This window comes from Protopterus annectens, chromosome 7.part0, assembly GCF_019279795.1.
Source record: "Protopterus annectens isolate FY-2018-M chromosome 7.part0, PAN1.0, whole genome shotgun sequence".
NCBI lineage: Eukaryota > Metazoa > Chordata > Ceratodontiformes > Protopteridae > Protopterus > Protopterus annectens.
This window is the reverse complement of record NC_056739.1, coordinates 1207234318-1207251655: the sequence shown is the minus strand read 5'-3', so window position 1 is coordinate 1207251655 and position 17338 is coordinate 1207234318. Positions and strand designations below refer to the sequence as shown.

At 41.4% G+C, this 17338-nt stretch overlaps 1 protein-coding gene across 1 annotated transcript in view; it reads left to right on the top strand.

Moving 5' to 3' along the window:
• The window catches only part of CRABP1 (cellular retinoic acid binding protein 1), a 194936-nt gene extending 183803 nt beyond the window's left edge, over positions 1 to 11133 (top strand). Inside the window, exons 3-4 of the mRNA XM_044077825.1 lie at positions 652 to 765; positions 10790 to 11133. Of these exons, the coding sequence (XP_043933760.1) occupies positions 652 to 765; positions 10790 to 10840 (165 nt within the window). The 3' untranslated portion in view covers positions 10841 to 11133. The remainder of the gene's footprint in view (positions 1 to 651; positions 766 to 10789) is intronic.
• The last annotated feature ends 6205 nt before the right edge of the window (positions 11134 to 17338 follow it).

Here is a 17338-nt window from a genome sequence, read left to right as displayed (position 1 = left end):
TAATACTTTATATATATATATATATATATATATATATATATATATATGAGTTTAACAGAAGACCATGACTTCTCTAAGATCTTATATACATGTGTTCTTGACAGACAATGTGCTCCGTAATGTTTTATGCATATGAGAGTGTTTTTCAGAAGACCATTTGTTCTCTAATACTATATACGTGTGTGTGTGTGTGTGTGTGTGTGTGTGTGTGTGTGTGTGTGTGTGTGTGTGTGTGTGTGTGTGTGTGTGTGTGTGTGTGTGTGTGTGTGTCTTGTTTATCATATTGTTGTCTGTGGATTAGATCCAGCACTCCATGCAATTCACTCTATCAAAGTGTAGGGTTTTCATGATGCAGTGCTTATGAGTACATTTGGATTATGGCATTGTAGCTATACATTTGTATATTTGCAGAGCTTTTATAAGAATAGTCAGTTTTAAAGCTATATTTTGAACACTTCAGCACTTTTGGTATTTTGCTGGCCAGTGGGCCTTTTATTCAGATATTCCTTTATTTTTATTATTTTTCTTCCACCACAGTCCCTTAAATTACATGTATCTTTTTTCATTTTTTGTTAAAATGATAGAATTTTTTTTGTTGTAATTAATGTTATAATACAAACATCTTTAATAATTATTATGTCTTTCTTGCAGAGCTTGGCTGTTTGGGAAACTGAAAACAAAATGTATTGCAAACAGACACTTATTGATGGAGATGGTCCCAAAACATACTGGTCACGAGAATTAAAAGATGGTGAACTGATATTGGTAAGACAACCATATTCACAAAACCTAATCCTCTTGCATCACTTTGTATCAGGTTATGTATATATTTGCTGTATTGTTGGGTTTTGGCAGTTCTGCCCCCCCCCAGCCATGGCATTCAGTTTGATTTATCTCAAGTAAGGCACATTTTTCATGCTAGCAAAGCGTGGTATATCATGGCAAACCCCAGAGATTTCAGATGAAATGCCATATTTCTAGGAAACTTATGACAATCCTAAACATAGAAATAATACGTCTGACATGTCTTATATAAAGAGACTGTTTTTTTGCTGATGCTAAAAGCACATGGATTTGTTTTTACATTTACATAATGTTTTGTTACAAACCAACCAATGCTGAACCATTATATCTTTCATTTTTAGTGCAAACGACTAAATATAATTATGAAGAGTCAAATGTGGAAGCATAAAATTAGATCTCCCAAAAGTGAGTCACTTATCTGTTGAATACTAGCTGAAAGCCTAATTTGTTTGTCTCTGCTCTCTGTCTTCTACTGCCTGGAAATTTAAGACTAGGGCTTTGTCATAATTTGAACTGACTTGCCCCTGTATTGGCAGTTTGTAGCCCATTACTCTTATTTATATATGTTTTTTTCTTCAGCCACCAACCAATGAACTATAAGTGGGGCGTTTCCTCTTCAGCCCCTACCACTCCCCTACAAAGGCCTTAAAGAGCTCGAGGCATACATGTCTGATGGGTGCACAGGCCTAAAACAGCTAAAGGCATGCATGTTCAATGGGTGCATAAACCTAAAACAGCTCAAGGCATGCATGTTTAATGGGTGCACAGACCTAAAACAGCTGAAAGCATGCATGTTCAAGGGGTGCACAAGCTTAAAACAGCTCAAGGCATGCATGTTCGATGGGTGCACAGACCTAAAACAGTTCAAGGCATGCATGTTCGACAGGTGCACAGGCCTAAAACAGCTCAAAGCATGCATGTTCAAGGGGTGCACAAGCTTAAAGCAGCTCAAGGCATGCATGTTCGATGGGTGCACAGACCTGAAACAGTTCAAGGCATGCATGTTCGACAGGTGCACAGGCCTAAAACAGCTCAAAGCATGCATGTTCAAGGGGTGCACAAGCTTAAAGCAGCTCAAGGCATGCATGTTCGATGGGGTTGAGTGTAGGATTCATAATTAACTTTTTCAAGTGATAATATGCCCACTATCCCCCTATAGGTAAACCTTTTTCATCTCATTTTGGTTTCCACTGGGTATTTACAGTAGAACACAATCCTAGGACATACACTAGCAACACTCCCGATGAAAAGTGAGCAGATTTAATCTTGTAATTTCTCTGTTCTCCCAGCTGGCTTCTTCTACACCTGAACCACTAATGAACCATGGGTCATCTAGGTCATCCCTGTACATCATGGTGACAACTCTTTGTAAATTATGCCTTCTACACCAGGCAAATTATTTATGTCCTCCTATTCTATTTAAGTGTATATGTCAAAGCAGTCCTCAGTAATAGATTTCTTAACTTTAGAGGAAATGTGGAACAGAATGGATAGTATTTTTCAATTTCATAAATTTTTGTAATCCAAAATATATACCTGGAATATCGAATAGGACCATACAAATGGTATTTTGTTTCACTTCAACAGCAATGACTTTTACAGTGGTTCCACTCACTGAATAGCAACTTTGTAACCCTCAATGTCCATGTTAGACACAGTCATAATTCTCTGCATCGTGTTTTTATTGATTTCTCTGTTGCTGAATGTGGTGTAGACAGGTGGTGACAGTGTAAAAATCCAGTCTTTTCTTTTTTATGTCTGTGGTTTAGTTGTTGGTACTTGTCTACTTACTGTGGCATTCACTCATTTGTCTAGGGTTGCTCTGTGCTTACGTTATAGGCATCACTAGCTTCAACTATTAATTATTTGCTATTGCAGACATCTATAGTGTCTCATTTTTGTTGGTATTTGGGTCTGTATATTGCATTTTTGTGTTCTCAGGCATATATAGTTTGAAGAATATTTTGCCACTACAAAAACATTTTGCAGCATTTCTTCCTGATTGCAATTTTCCAGTGCATTTTGATATTACTACTATAAGTTTTTGATTCAGCCTGTACTGTATTTCTTAGATATTTATTGTCTACTTAACATTTAACATATCTATTAGCTTTCTTGATTCCAGATCTTTGCAGAGCAGTTAGAAATATTGTTGTAAACAATTGATTCATTACATGGAGACTGTTATGATGTGTTGATTTCAGGCCCTAATTTTTCTGATTAATCATGGTCTTTTTATCCTATTTTGATGTACCTTCATTGGTTGGATTGTTAATTTTGTAGAAAATGTCAGGATTTTCAAACCTTTGAGTTTCTGAGCCACTTTGACTTTCCACGTTTTTCTCTGGTTGACCTGTGCTGGCAGGTGCTTACCTAAACTATTGAGATTTTCATTCAATTTTTTTCAAGACAAAAGTCAAGTCTAGTTGTCAGAGGTAAATACTGGATACCCCTGCTCCTGACTGTATATTAACATTAAGAGTTTCTACCAACCACTTTTGTTTCTTATTGAGGGCACAATATTACAAATTCCTTATTGTTATTATTATCTGAATTATTTTTCTTGTGTACTTTGTCAGTTAAGCCTTGCCTGCATGTTTTTAACCATTATGACTTGAATTTTTTATAGCGCTGTTATGATATGTGGTCAGGCTGAGATATTTCTGAGTATTATACTTGGTCAGCCTTCTGCTTGGTTCACCCTATCAGCATTCATCATCATTCCATTCACCTGTGCACAAGGTTTGGTATCCCAAGGAGGTATGGGGCAAGGTTATGCTTGCACATTCCTACAATAAATCAGTACTCTGGATCATGGGTTGCTCCTCATCATCTCAGTACTCTGGATTGTGGGTTCATAGGTTCATAGGTAGGTACTAGGCTATCTGCCCAAAGGCATTTATAAGCCTAGCCGGAATGTGTTGGCTTTCACCGCCCCTTAGATTAGTTCCCTGTGCCTCTGTAAAGCAGAGCCATTGAAGTGATCCCTGGGTAAACTTTTTGTTTCCCCATCCACTCGTCAAGGTTTCTCTTGAAGAACGTTAGTGAGGAGCTCTGCATAATGTAGATTGGAATCTTGTTTCAAAGCATGGGACGTCTCTGGTCAAGGTTTCTCTTGAAGATGGTTAGCGAAGAGCTCTGCCTAATGTAGATTGGAATCTTGTTCCAGAGCATGGGAAGTCTCTAGGACAGGAATCTATCCCTCCAGCATGTCCTATTTATTGTTGTGGTGAAGTTTAGATCAATTGAGCGTGTGGCTCAAGGGGATATGGTTTTCTTTAGGTGGAGCATGTCCATCAATTCTGGGTTGAACATGGCCTTGTATGTCAGGCAGAGATCACCTCTGAGTAGGTGGTATGCAACCGAGTACAGCTGGAGTTTCTTCAGTCGAGCTGCATAGGGCATTTGCTTGAGGCCAGTGATCCTTTTGGTGAGGAACTTCTGTGGTCTTTCCAGTTGTTCCAGTTGTTGCAGGGCTATTTCGGTATCCAGAGTATTGAAAATGTCATTCTCATAAAGGACTTCTTATGTATTTTATGAAGAGAGTCAGTTTTGATCGGGTAATGGCATCTGCAGCTCACTCTTCCTTGAGATTGATGTTCCATCTAGCTGTGACAACCTCAGACTTTGGAATTGAGCCAGTTCTTAGTCTGACCATAATTTACTCCACTTTTCAACAGATCTCCCCTATTCTGAACATTACAAAATACTTCTCAACCTTCCTCAGTTTTGCAAAATGTCTAGATTTTAGACTATTATTTTAGTATCTCCCTCGTAAAATCTGTGGTTTTCTGACAAATCACTTGAGACTTTAAATCACTAAATAATGACAATTTTATTTTCGGATTTCATGACTTTAAAAATGTTTCCTAATGCAAACTCTGTCACTCTAGTAAGTTTCTAAGTTCATAAGAGCATATTTGAAATTTATCCCTGATTTTGGTCCTTTGTCCCCCCATTATATTTGGTTTTGTCCAGAATTCCTGTACTAAGAGTTTGAGAGATATGTCTCACAATCCTGAGTTCAGAGCAGAAGTATTTATGTAAAGTGACTTCTGAATATCCTGTCCATCTCTTCTACTGGCTGTGTCTAGAAAAGGGTATTAATTTTACTTGCTGGGTGGTCATAGCTTATAATAGGATGATGGCCCCTGTTATTGATCAGTTTGTTATACAGTACAAGAGCCATACTTCAGTCTTGAACTCCATTTGCTTAAGATGAAATTAGCTTAGAACCATTGGTGTTACACCATGTCTTGGGAGGGAGGAGTAGCTCTAGATAACAAGCATAATGCTTTTAGTATAATATATAAAGAGGGTACCCCTGGACAACAAGAATAAATTAAGCATGGGTCCAATGGTTTTACACCATGTTTTGGAAAGGTAAGGCATTACTGGGCAACAAACATAATGTTTTCAGTCTAGGGATGAGAAGAGTATGTCCACAGATAGCAAGCATTATGTTTTCAATACAAGGAAAGTGAGATGGAATATCCTTGCACAACAGGCTCTGTATTTCTAACAATGTATGGTGGTCAACGGAAAGAGCTAGACAATGACAATGGCTTTGTTATAAGGCAGGACCCTAGTTGGACAGCATTCTATATTTATATGTAAGGGACAGGAGGTGGAGGACTATAGTCAGTGGGCATGATCTGTGCAGTCTATGTAGTTAATGATATGTATGAGTGAGAAACCCAAGACAATGAACTGCATACTCTTAGTCTATGTCAGGTGGTGGCAGGGAAACCCTAGGCAATGAATGATGAACATTAGACATATAATTCTTGACTGGGATGGTGGGAGGCAGGTAATCCTACATAATGAATTCTGCATAATGCACTCAAGATGAGGGACAAGGACTCTAGACACAAGAGTTACTATAAATTACTTGTGGAGAGCCACTTACTTGTTCATAGGTTCATAGGTTCATACTAGGCTATCTGCCCAAGGGCACTTATAAGCCTAGCCCATAGTTATGTGGCTTTTGCCACCCCTTTAGTTTGAAGAAAACTATGCCTATTATTTTGCTGTGCCTCTGTCAAGCAGTGACACTGAAGTAATCCCTGGGGTATATCTGCGATCTCCCATCCATTGGTCAAGATTCCTCTTGAACAAGGCCAGCGAGGTGCTCTGCCTCACATGTACCGGGATTTTGTTCCACAGCATAGGGAGTCTCTGGGTGATGAATCTGTCCCTCCAGCACGTTCTATTAATAACCATGTCAAGGTTTAAGTCTCCCACCCTTGTGGTTCTGAGGGATCTAGATTTTTTGAGGTGAAGCATATTCATCAAATCTGGGTTTGACATGGCCTTATATGTCAGGCACAGGTCACCTCTGAGCAAGCGGTATGCGACTGAATAGAGCTGGAATTCTTTCAGTCTGGCAGCATAAGACATATTTTTGAGACCCTTTATCCTTTTGGTGAGGAACTTTTGGGGCCTTTCCAGCTGCTGCAGGTGTCGGGTCAGAAACATTCCGAATGGGGCATTGTACTCAATCATTGGTCTAATGAGTGATGAGTACAGGGGGACGATGACCTCCCTAGATCTAGATGTGAATCCTTTCATGATCAGGTGGGCAATGTAGAAGGTTTTCCTAACTACTTTGGCAACATGAGTGTCAAACGAAAGGTTACTGTCAACCTTGGTCCCCAGATCCCTGATGACTTCTTCTGTGCTCAGTGGGTTGCCACCTATATGGTAGCTAGGGGTAACCTTGTTTTTCCCGAAGGGTATGACTATGCATTTCTTGGCGTTTAACTTTAGGCCATGGCTCTGGCACCAGTTATCCGTTTCTGTGAGGCCCTTCTGAAGGATATCTGTGTCAGATGTGTTTTCGACTATGGCGCCCAGTTTGCAGTCATCTGCAAACTTTGTCAGCCATAACCCTCCTGTGTTTGCTTGTACTTCAGAAAAGTAGATGCTGAACAAGAGTGGTCCCAGGACTGAGCCCTGTGGGACACTACTTGTGACAGGCTTTGAGTCTGACATGGCGCCAGCAACTCTGACCCCGTGGGTTCTGTCACTTAGCCAGTTTGCAAACCATCTTGTGATGTATGGGTTTACATTTAAGCCGATGAGTTTTTCGATGATACCTGAGTGGGGTATTGTGTCGAAGGCCTTTGCCAGGTCGAGGTAGGCTGTATGGACTGCCTTGCCCTCATCAATGGCTTTGGTGACTGTTTCGAAAAAGTCAACCAAGTTTAAGAGGCATGATCTGCCTTTGACAAAGCCAAACTGGGATGGATCCAAAGTCTGCAAGTTCCCTATGTCTTTATTTATGAGTTCCATTATGATCCTCTCCATGGCTTTGCAGATAAGGCTTGTCAAGCTAATGGGATGGTAATTTCCAGGGTCGGTGGAGGCACCGCCCTTATGAAGTGGGACCACAGTCGCTGTGCGCCACTCCTTGGGTACGTATCCTGAGGTGAGGCTAAGATTAAACAGCTGTCCTAACTGCGGGTTTAATTCCTCATTGAGTTCGTGGAGCACACAGCCAGGGACACCATCCAGTCCCATGGATGCTGTGTTTTTTGCCTTGGAGAGAGCAGTTCTCACCTGGGCGTTGGAGATGTTTGGGGGGCTACAATCCTCTGGTATAGATATCTCTCCTTTTGGGGAGGGGGGAGAAGTTTGCACTGAACCTGTCAGCCAGTATGTTGGCAATGTGTGTAGGTTCAGTAATCTTCACATCATTTTGAACTAATTCTGAGCATATCTGGGAGTTTCCTCCTAGGTTTCTAACATAGCTAAAGAAGGCCTTATGATTGTCTTTTGAGTCCTTGGCGATTTTTCTCTCAAAATTTGCCTTGGATGATTTTATGAGAGCTCTTAGTTTTTTACTTATAATGATCAAAGGTGTCTTACCTTTCAAGGATTTTGCTCTATCTTGTAGTAGCTTCCTCCTTTTGTTGTAGAGCTTGTTTATGGCTGGGGTCCACCAGACTGGATGCTTGCCTTTGGTACAAAGAGTCTTAGTTTTGTTTGGGATTGCCTGATCCATGCAGTCCTGTAGGTGCTGGTAGAAGGCATTTGTGAGTGATTCAGCGGTTTGAGTAATGTTTACCACTGGCTCAGGGGACTTAAAGGAGACCACCCTAGTTTTTAGAAGTGTGAAGTCGGCTTTTGAGAAGTTTTTCACTGTGGTCTTTTTTATTTCAGGTGGGGGCGGGATGAGGACCTCCAGCGAGATTAGTTTGTGATCTGATCTCACCAGTGAGGGGTATACTTCCGGTGTTGAACATTGTGATCCCATGTTCGTGATGATGAGATCAAGTATGTTTTCTCCTCTTGTGGGGATGGTGACTAGTTGTTCCATGGCATTTGAGTTTATGAACTCCAGGAACCTTTGGGCTAGAGTGTTTGGGCTTGAATAGTGTTCCCAGTCTATATTAGGGTAGTTGAAATCACCTAGTATGATGGTATTTGGAGATACATTTATCCCCTCCAGTGTTTTCAGGAAGGCCATGTGAGGTTCCTGAGTTTGAGAGGGTGGCCTGTAACATGCTACAAATTGCAGAGCAGTCTTGCCTATGGTTAATTGCACCTCGATGGTTTCCGATGCATCGTGCGTTGCCACCAACCTTGAGGTGTGTGTGTCCTTTATGAATATGGACACCCCCCCTCCTTTCTTGGTGTTGTCCGGATTTTGGGGCCGGAACGCATGATATGAGGTGAAACCTGATAGTGCTGGGGTGCTCTCAGGAGCCTTGAACCAGGTTTCTGTCACAGCACAAACATCGATGTTCTCCATACTGAGAAGGGCCTCGAGTGCGTGCATCTTGAGATTGAGACTTCTGGCATTGAGCAGCATTACCCTTAGTTTTTTTCCTTTTTTGTGTTCTAAGGTGGTAGGTTTAGAATTTGAGCTTTGCCTAAAAAGGCACTATGGGGGTGGCAAGAGCCTTTGCCAATATCCGGAAGCCCAGGGGTGACAGGTGCAAGCCGTCCCTTGCGAAGCAGTGTGGCTTGTCCAGCATGTCATCCCAGGCAGACAGACATTGGATCCCCTTTGAATGACACCAAAATTTAAGCCAATTATTAAAGCTGATCATCTTATCACTGTATTGTGGCATCATTCTAGGTGAAGGTAGGATACTGCTCAAGGTCAGGGTCATACCTGCCTGGGCTACATAATCAGAGAGCTCCTCTATGTCTCTTTTCATGTAGTCCAAGGAGGTACGTCTCAGGTCGTTCACACCAGCGTGGACAATGACAGAGTCGTACTTGTACCTGCTGTTGAGAGACCTGAGTGCTTGCGTTATGTGGCGGATTCTAGCGCCCAACAGGCAGCTTACTGTGACCTTCTCCTTACTCAATCTGGTGAGCGAGACGTCAGTGTGTCTGACTATGGAGTCACCAATGACGAGTGTGTCTGGCATTGTATTTGGCCTTAAGGGCTGTGACTGTTTGGCACACTGACTATGTGGTTTATGTGTTGAATGTGTTGTGTCCTGAGGTGGCAGATGTTTGGGTGTCTGCTTTGGTGGCCTCTGCTGTTTTGGTAGATTTTTGATCAGAGCCTCCGAGTATGTCTTTGTGTATTTATGTGTATGATTTGAAGTATTGATAGTACTATGTGAGACTGGGTTTGTGGTGTGTGAGGTTACCTTCTCCTCCTGTCTGGTCTTGCCAGTCCTGTGTTGAGAGAGCTCAGCCTCCAGTTTGGCTATATAGTTGCATCTCTCGCATGTATTTGTGTTTTGTGGAAGAAGGAGAGGGTTGTCAGGTACATGAGGCAATTGTAACATTGCCTCAATATTCCCAGATTCACCAGCTGAGCAGGAGAGGACACTAGCAACTGATCCCTCGACATGCTAGAAGGAATAGACAAGGACTTTGAAAAGACTCCGGGGGATGTGGGTGATCAAAAAGGGATTTTGGCTAGTGGGGTACTATGTATAATAAAAGTGCTATATCAAAGTAAAAAATACTTTAGGAGCAAGTGCTAGTCTTTACAGATAAAGAATAGTCTACTTAAGAATCAAGTAGAGCTGAACTTTCTAGATATAGAATACGCTGGTTTGATCAGCAGTACAGTTCAAGGAAGGCTGTTTTAAGGGAAAATTTGAAGAGTGGAATTTAGGCAGCCCGAATAGTTTAACCTTGATTAACCGCCGCTGCTCTTGTGTGCTCCTGTAGCAACTCCGTGCTAAATCGCGCTAAAGCCCGCCAAAGCGTGCTTTATAGCAGGAGGCTGGAAAAGACAGGAAATGACCCAAAATGGCCAATAAACTACAAGTTACTGCTTTAAACCACTCCTCTGAGGACAAACAGGCAGCTCAGTACTCCCCACCCTCACTGGTGAGTAAAGAAACTTCCCCCTGACCAAACAAGGAAAATGGAGAAAACACAGGAACCAAGACAAAGCCCAGGGATCAGCAAAATCTGATCACTGGAACAAACTATTAGGAAAGTATGGAAAACAAGAGTATTTTTTGTTTTTTCAAGTTTTTTTTCAGATAGGCAGAAAATACAATAAATGCTGTGTTTTTCGACTAATTGCTATCAAAAGCTAGTACACTTGAGTGTATTAGCCTGTTGTTTAACTTTTAAGTAAAACTTAAACAATCAAGTGCAACAAACAATTCAAGCTATTAAAAGCAGTAAAAACAGGTAATAACAGAATAAAACAGGCAGTAATTGTGCAACACTACTTAGTGAAGTCTCACTACAGTCTGTGGGAATTGATAACAGAGGCTGCCTCGATGCAGGTTGGCTTAATTATGTACCCAGTACGACACTGTGATGTCAACAGTGAATCTACATCATGAAATACAAGCTGTGCTGTGCAACAAAAAATATATTCATAGCATCTACCTATGCATCTTGACAAATAATAGTTTCTAAGTTAATTGCTCATAAACCCGAAAAATGAACCATTAAAAATAAAAATATATATATATTATTCTGTCAGCATTTAATTGTCTTTCTTTCTAATAATAATAATAATAATAATGACGGTTTTTATTTCCTTTTGCAGATATTTGGAGCTGACGACACTGTGTGTACAAGGATTTATGTCAGAGAGTGAAGATACAAGAATATGACCCAAAGCAGCAAAAACAAGAATCAAAACACACAACTACAGTGACACAATAACTGCTTATTTGCTACCAGCTCACTACCTAACGTCTGAGTTAAAGATGATAACATTGTAGGTCTGCACTCAAGAAAAGTTTACAATTTAGAAAACATGTGAATTATATTAGCATTGCTTTGATTTTAAGAAGAGATCTGTGTTCCATATTATGTTTTATGTCATATAAGATGTAAATTGTTCATTGTTATTTTGTTATTAACCATTAAACTTTGTTTCACATCTCACAGAAGTCTGCTTCATTTGTGGAACTAATCTAAATTCTAGAAAAATAAATTTGCTTTGTTCCTAAAAAGCAACATAGTCTGTTTACTCAGCCAAATATGAGAGACCAGCATGGTCAGTAATTCAGTCATTACAATGGTCTCCTTGTGATAACTGTAATTATACAGCACTAAGTGTATAGTTAGTGCAGTATAATAGGTTCATAGGTTCATAGGTAGGTACTAGGCTATCTACCCGAAGGCATTTATAAGCCTAGCTAGAATGTGTTGGCTTTCGTTGACCCCTTAGATTAGTTCCCTGTGCCTCTATCCAGCAGAGCCACTGAAGTGATCCCTGGGGTAAACTTTCTGTTTCCCATCCACTCATCAAGGTTTCTCTTGAAGAGAGTTATTGAGGAGCTCTGCCTAATGTAGATTGGGATCTTGTTCCAAAGCATGGGAAGTCTCTGGGACAGGAATCTATCCCTCCAGCATGTCCTATTTATTGTAAAGGTGAGGTTTAGATCCCTAGAGCGTGTGGCTCAAGGGGATAAGGTTTTCTTTAGGTGGAGCAAGTCCATCAATTCTGGGTTGGACATGGCCTTGTATGTCAGGCAGAGATCACCTCTGAGTAGGTCGTATGCAACCAAGTACAGCTGGAGTTTCTTCAGTCGAGCTGTATAGGGCACCTGTTTGAGGCCAGTGATCCTCTTGGTGAGGTACTTTTGTGATCTTTCAGCTGTTGCAGGTGTCTTGTAAGGTACATCCCAAATGGGGCATTGTACTCTATGGTGGGTATGATGAGTGATGAGTAGAGGGGCACAATGACATCCTTTGATCTGGATGCTAACCCTTTTGTGATTATGTGGGCCACATAGAAGGATTTTCTAACCACTATGACAATGTGAGTATCAAAGGAGAGATTACTATTTACTTGGGTCCCCAGATCCCTTATTAAGTTTTCCGTATTTAGGGGACTACCACCTATGTGGTAGTTTGTGGGTACTTTGTTTTTTCCAAAGGGGATGACTTTGCACTTTTTGGCATTTAGCTTGAGGCCATGATTTTGACACCAGGTATCCATCTCACTGAGACCCTTTTGGAGGATGTCTGTGTCAGCTGGAGTCAATTATAGCCCCTAGTTTGCAGTCGTCTGCGAACTTGGTCAGCCATAGTCCTCCTGTGCTTGCCTGTACCTCTGAGAAGTATATACCAAACAGGAGGGGTCCTAGGACTGAGCCCTGGGGAATACCACTTGTAACCGGTTTAGAGTCGGACCTTACTCCCACAACTCTCACCATGTGGGTTCTGTCCATAAGCCAGTTGGCAATCCATCTTGTGATGTAGGGGTTTATGTTCAGGCTGGTGAGCTTGTCTATAATACCATAATGGGGAATGGTGTCGAAGGCCTTTGCGAGGTCTAGGTAGGCTGTGTGTACCACCTTTCCCTCGTCTATAGCCTTAGTAACTGTCTCAAAGAAGTCCACCAGATTTCGGAGGCATGAACTGCCCTTAACAAAGCCGAACTGGGTAGGGTCCAGTGTTTGGAGGTTTTCAATGTCTCTGTTAATGAGTTCCATGATGATGTGCTCCATAGCCTTGCAGACCAAGCTAGTCAGGCTTATAGGGCGATAGATCCCGGGGTCTGTTGTGGTTCCACCTTTGTGGAGCAGAATAACCGTTGCTGTGTGCCACTCTATGGGTATGTAGCCTGTGGAGAGGCTGAGTTTGAACAGTGTATTTAGGTTAGTTCATCTTTGAGCTCATGTAGGATGCAGTCTGGGACACCGTCCAGTCCCATTGATGCTGTGTTTTTGGCTTTGGAGAGGGATGTTTTAACCTGAGTGTCTGTGATTTCAGGGCATCTACATTCTTCTGGTATGGTTATGGGCCCTTTTGGGGGTGAAAGGGGTGTGAGGTTTGCACTGAACCTGTCTGCCAGGATGTTGGTGATATCGGTCGGTTCAGTGTATTTTGTGCCATTCTGCACCAACTCCGAGCAGATCTGAGCATTGTCACTTAGATTCTTGACATAGCTAAAGAATGCCTTGTGGTTATCTTTGGAGTCCTTGGCAATTTTTCTTTCGAAGCTCGCCTTGGATGATTTTATGAGGGATCGTAGTTTCTTGCTGATACTGATCAGGGATGTCTTCCCTTCTTGGGATTTTACTCTTTTCTGTACTAGTTTCCTCCTTCTATTGTATAGCTTGTTTTTTGGCAGGGTCCACCAGACTGGTTTTCTTTTCTTGGAGGAGTGAGTTTTGGTATTGCTTGGGATAACACGATCCATGCATTCTTGTAGGTGCCCATAGAATGCATTAGTAAAGGATTTTGCAGCTTGGACAGCGTTATACTTTAGCATGGGGGCTTTGAAACTTTCCACCTCCGTCTTAAGTAATGTGAAGTTTGCTTTTGAAAGGTTTTTCACAGTGGTTTCCTTGTCCAAGGGTGGGGGCGGAATGTGGATATCCAAAGTGGTTTGTTTATGGTCAAATCTAACCAGCGAGAGGTTGACCTCTGGTGTGGAACACCAGTCGCCCATGTTGGTGATGACCAGGTCCAATATGTTGTCACCTCTGGTGGGAGTGTTGACTAGTTGATCCAGGGTGTTTGAGTTTATAAATTCTAGGAAATGTTGGGCAAGGGAGTTAGTACTTGAGTAGTTCTCCCAGTTAATGTTTGGGTAATTGAAATCACCCAATATTAGGGTGTTTGGTAGGACCTTTATATTTCCCAGTGTTTCCAGAAACACGGAATGGGGGTCATGGGACATGGTGGGTGGTCTGTTGCAAGCTACAATTTGAATTGCAGTTTTGCCCATTGTTAGTTGCACGTAGATGGTCTCTGAAGCATCGTGCTATGCTGCTAACCTGGAGGTGTGGGCATCCTTGATGAATATGGATATGCCCCTGCCTTTTGTATTTCGGTCCAGGTTCTGTGGCTGAAATGTATGGCATGAGTTGTAGCCTGGTAGTGTTGGGGTGCTCTCTGGAGCCTTAAACCAGTTTTCTGTTACTGCACATATATTGATTTTCTCCATACTGAGGAGTGCCTCGAGTGCGTGCATTTTGAGGTTTAGACCTCTAGCATTGAGTAGCATTACCCTCAGTTTTTTGTTACTTGTGCTATTTACTGTGATGGGTTTGTCTTTTGAGCCTTGCCTAAAAAAGGCACTATGGGGGTGTTAAGAGCCTTGTCCAGTATTCGAAAGCCTAAGGGTGACAGGTGCAAGCCATCTCTAGTGAAACAGCATGGCTTGTTGAGCACGTCATCCCAGGCGGACAGACACTGGATCCCCTTTGAATAACACCAGAAACTTAGCCAATTGTTGAAACTGATAATTTTTTCTTTATACCATGGTATCATTCTTGGTGAGGGCAGGATGCTACTCAGGATCAGGGTCATACCAACCTGGGCTATGTGATCAGAGAGCTCTTCCATGTCTCTTTTCATGTAGTCCAGGGAGGTACGGCTCAGGTAATTCACACCAACATGGACAATGACAGAGTCATATTTGTACTTGTTCTGGAGTGACCTGAGTGCTTGTGTTATGTGGCAGATCCTGGCACCCGACAGGCAGCTAGCAGTAACCTTCTTATTCAGCCTAGTGAGTGGGACATCAGTGTGCCTGACTATAGAGTCACCTATTACTAGTATGCTGGGTATGTTATTTTGCCTTAAGGGCTGTGATTGCATGGCACACTGGTTTTGTGAAGTATGTGTTTCATGGTTTGTGTTGGGAGGTGGAGGTTGCTTGGATGTCTGCTTTGGAGGTCTGTGTTGCTTTTGCAGATTTTTACGTAGAGCCACTAAGTATGTATTCGTGTATTTATGTGTGTTTTTTGCTGGTGCTGGTTTAATTGGTCTATGTGAGAGGTTGCTTGAATGTCTGCTTTGGAGGTCTCTGTTGCTTTTGCAGATTTTTATTTAGAGCCTCTGAGTATGTTTTCGTGTATTTATGTGTGTTTTTTGCCGGTGCTGGTTTAATGGGTCTATGTGAGATTGGTGGTGTGATGCAAGTATTTCCCTTCTCCTCTTGACTGTGTGATCCAGTCTTGGGTTGAGAGAGCTTAGCCTCCAGTTTGGCTGTATAATTGCATCTCTCACATGTATTAGTGTTCGGTTGTAGGAGGAGTGGGTTGTCTGTGTACATGAGGCAGTTGTAACATTGCCTCAAAATGCCCAGATTCACCAGTTAGACTGGAGAGTACACCTGAAACTGTCCTTTGGACATGCCTGGATAGGTACAGTGAATTGTTTTACTGAATGGCTGGTAAGGTCGAATAGAGAGTCTTGTCCTTCTGTACAGTATAGGGGGTCTAATGCTAAGGTTTGTAAGTGCTTGCTATGAGTTTTGAGCAAGTGCCAGGCTGAGAAATGAATGGCTTGAGTGCTTAAGTTGAAAGTTTGTCTAGTTCCAAGGGAAAAATTAAAGAGGAGACTCTGTGGAGCCAGGAATAGTTATACCTTAGCTAACCAGCGCTGCCCGGAGTGCAAAACTGGGCAAATGTGATTTTTATAGAAGAGAAATTAAAGAGATGGAAATTAGCCCAAAATGGCCAATATGCTACTTATTTCTGGGCTAAAACCACTCTTCCAGGGACAGATAGGCTGCTAAAAGCTCCCCTCTCTCATAGGTGAACAGAGAAACTTCCTTCTATCCAAGTAAGGTATGGGCAAACACAGAGATTTCTAACACAGCCCTGAAAACTGGACTATACTAGCTTAGAAAGGTGGAAAACAAGTATATATATATATATATATATTTTTTTTTTTTTTCAGAAAATAAAGCAGATACAATCAAAAAAACACTTTAAATGCACAGAAAAGGATACTTATTATTATATATATCAGATCAGAGTTGTAGTCAATGCCCCTAGTAATAATGTAGGAAGAAACACAAATACAGTAAAAGCAGATGAATAAAGTGCAATATATATATATATATATATATATATATATATATATATATATATATATATATATATATATAAAATGAACAAACTGATTTAAACACGTTACCCAATTAACCAGAAGAAAGCTAAAAACAGACCTGTTCCAGCAATCTTCAATCAGACAATTTCTAACTGCACACTCCTGCTACTAGGGTGCAGGGGAACCTTCTCCAAAAAAAGATGGCTTGGATCAGTGCTCACGTTATACAAACAAAGCTAGATTCAGCAGGCCTGAATCTGGTCTATGCCACAGCAACAAGGCGCACCAATTTCAGAAAGAAACAGTTCAAATAAGCAGGCACAATAAGCCTGTGACCAGAAATTCCCAGCTGAGAAAGGCAGAATCCAGCCTCTCCTCCCACAAGTGAAGACCACAAATCTTCTTAATGTAGAATAACTGGCCTGAAGCCCAAGTGCTTAAACCAGAAGTAATACACTTTTAGAATAGCAGACACTGAGCCTTCAATCAGCAATTCCCAGCTTAGAAGGATGTATGCTACCTGTCCTGCCACAACAGTGCAGACCACAAGCTTTCTTAATGTAAAACAACCAGTATGAAGCCGAAGTGCTTAAACCAAAAGACTTAGAATAGCAGTTACAATTTAATCAGGCTACTACCAAGCAGTAATAAATGCAGCAGAATAAATAAAATGGAGTACTTTTAAGAAGAGGCAAAAGCAAAATAAAGTAGGAGGAAACACAAATACAGTAAAAGCAGATGAATAAAGTGCAATTTTTTTTGTTAGTAAAATGCAAGGACAGTGGAAGAAAGAACCTAAGTGGGTTGGCCTTCTCAAATCTTCTCTCTCTATTAAGTAGAGTGAACAGTAGACTCAGAATATGATCTCACTGTACTCGGTTAAGTGAGCAAATGAGATGGACTCAGGAGGAGTGTTCAAATACAGACTTACAGGAGGGACGGGCAATTCCAGAGCCACCAACACTAACACAAAAACAAGAACAGGGAGGGTGGGTGAGGAACCAACTGCAGAAAGTCACACAGCACACTATATTCAGTGAAACACACAATTAGGTAACAGAAAAGATTAAATACAATAATTTTAAAACTGCAAGTTTCTACTTAACTTCAGCTTCTAATGTAGGTGATTGTAGCCAACCAAGTCTCTCAGAAGTTGAGCATAAAATAAATTCTCAAACTTTGTGGCTAGCACTTAAAGTACAGAGGAAGCCCTCTAGGCTAACAGTTAAATATCAGATAACAAAGAAGTGAGAAGACCACTACCCCCTCTTAATAGCAGAGAGACACACAGCAC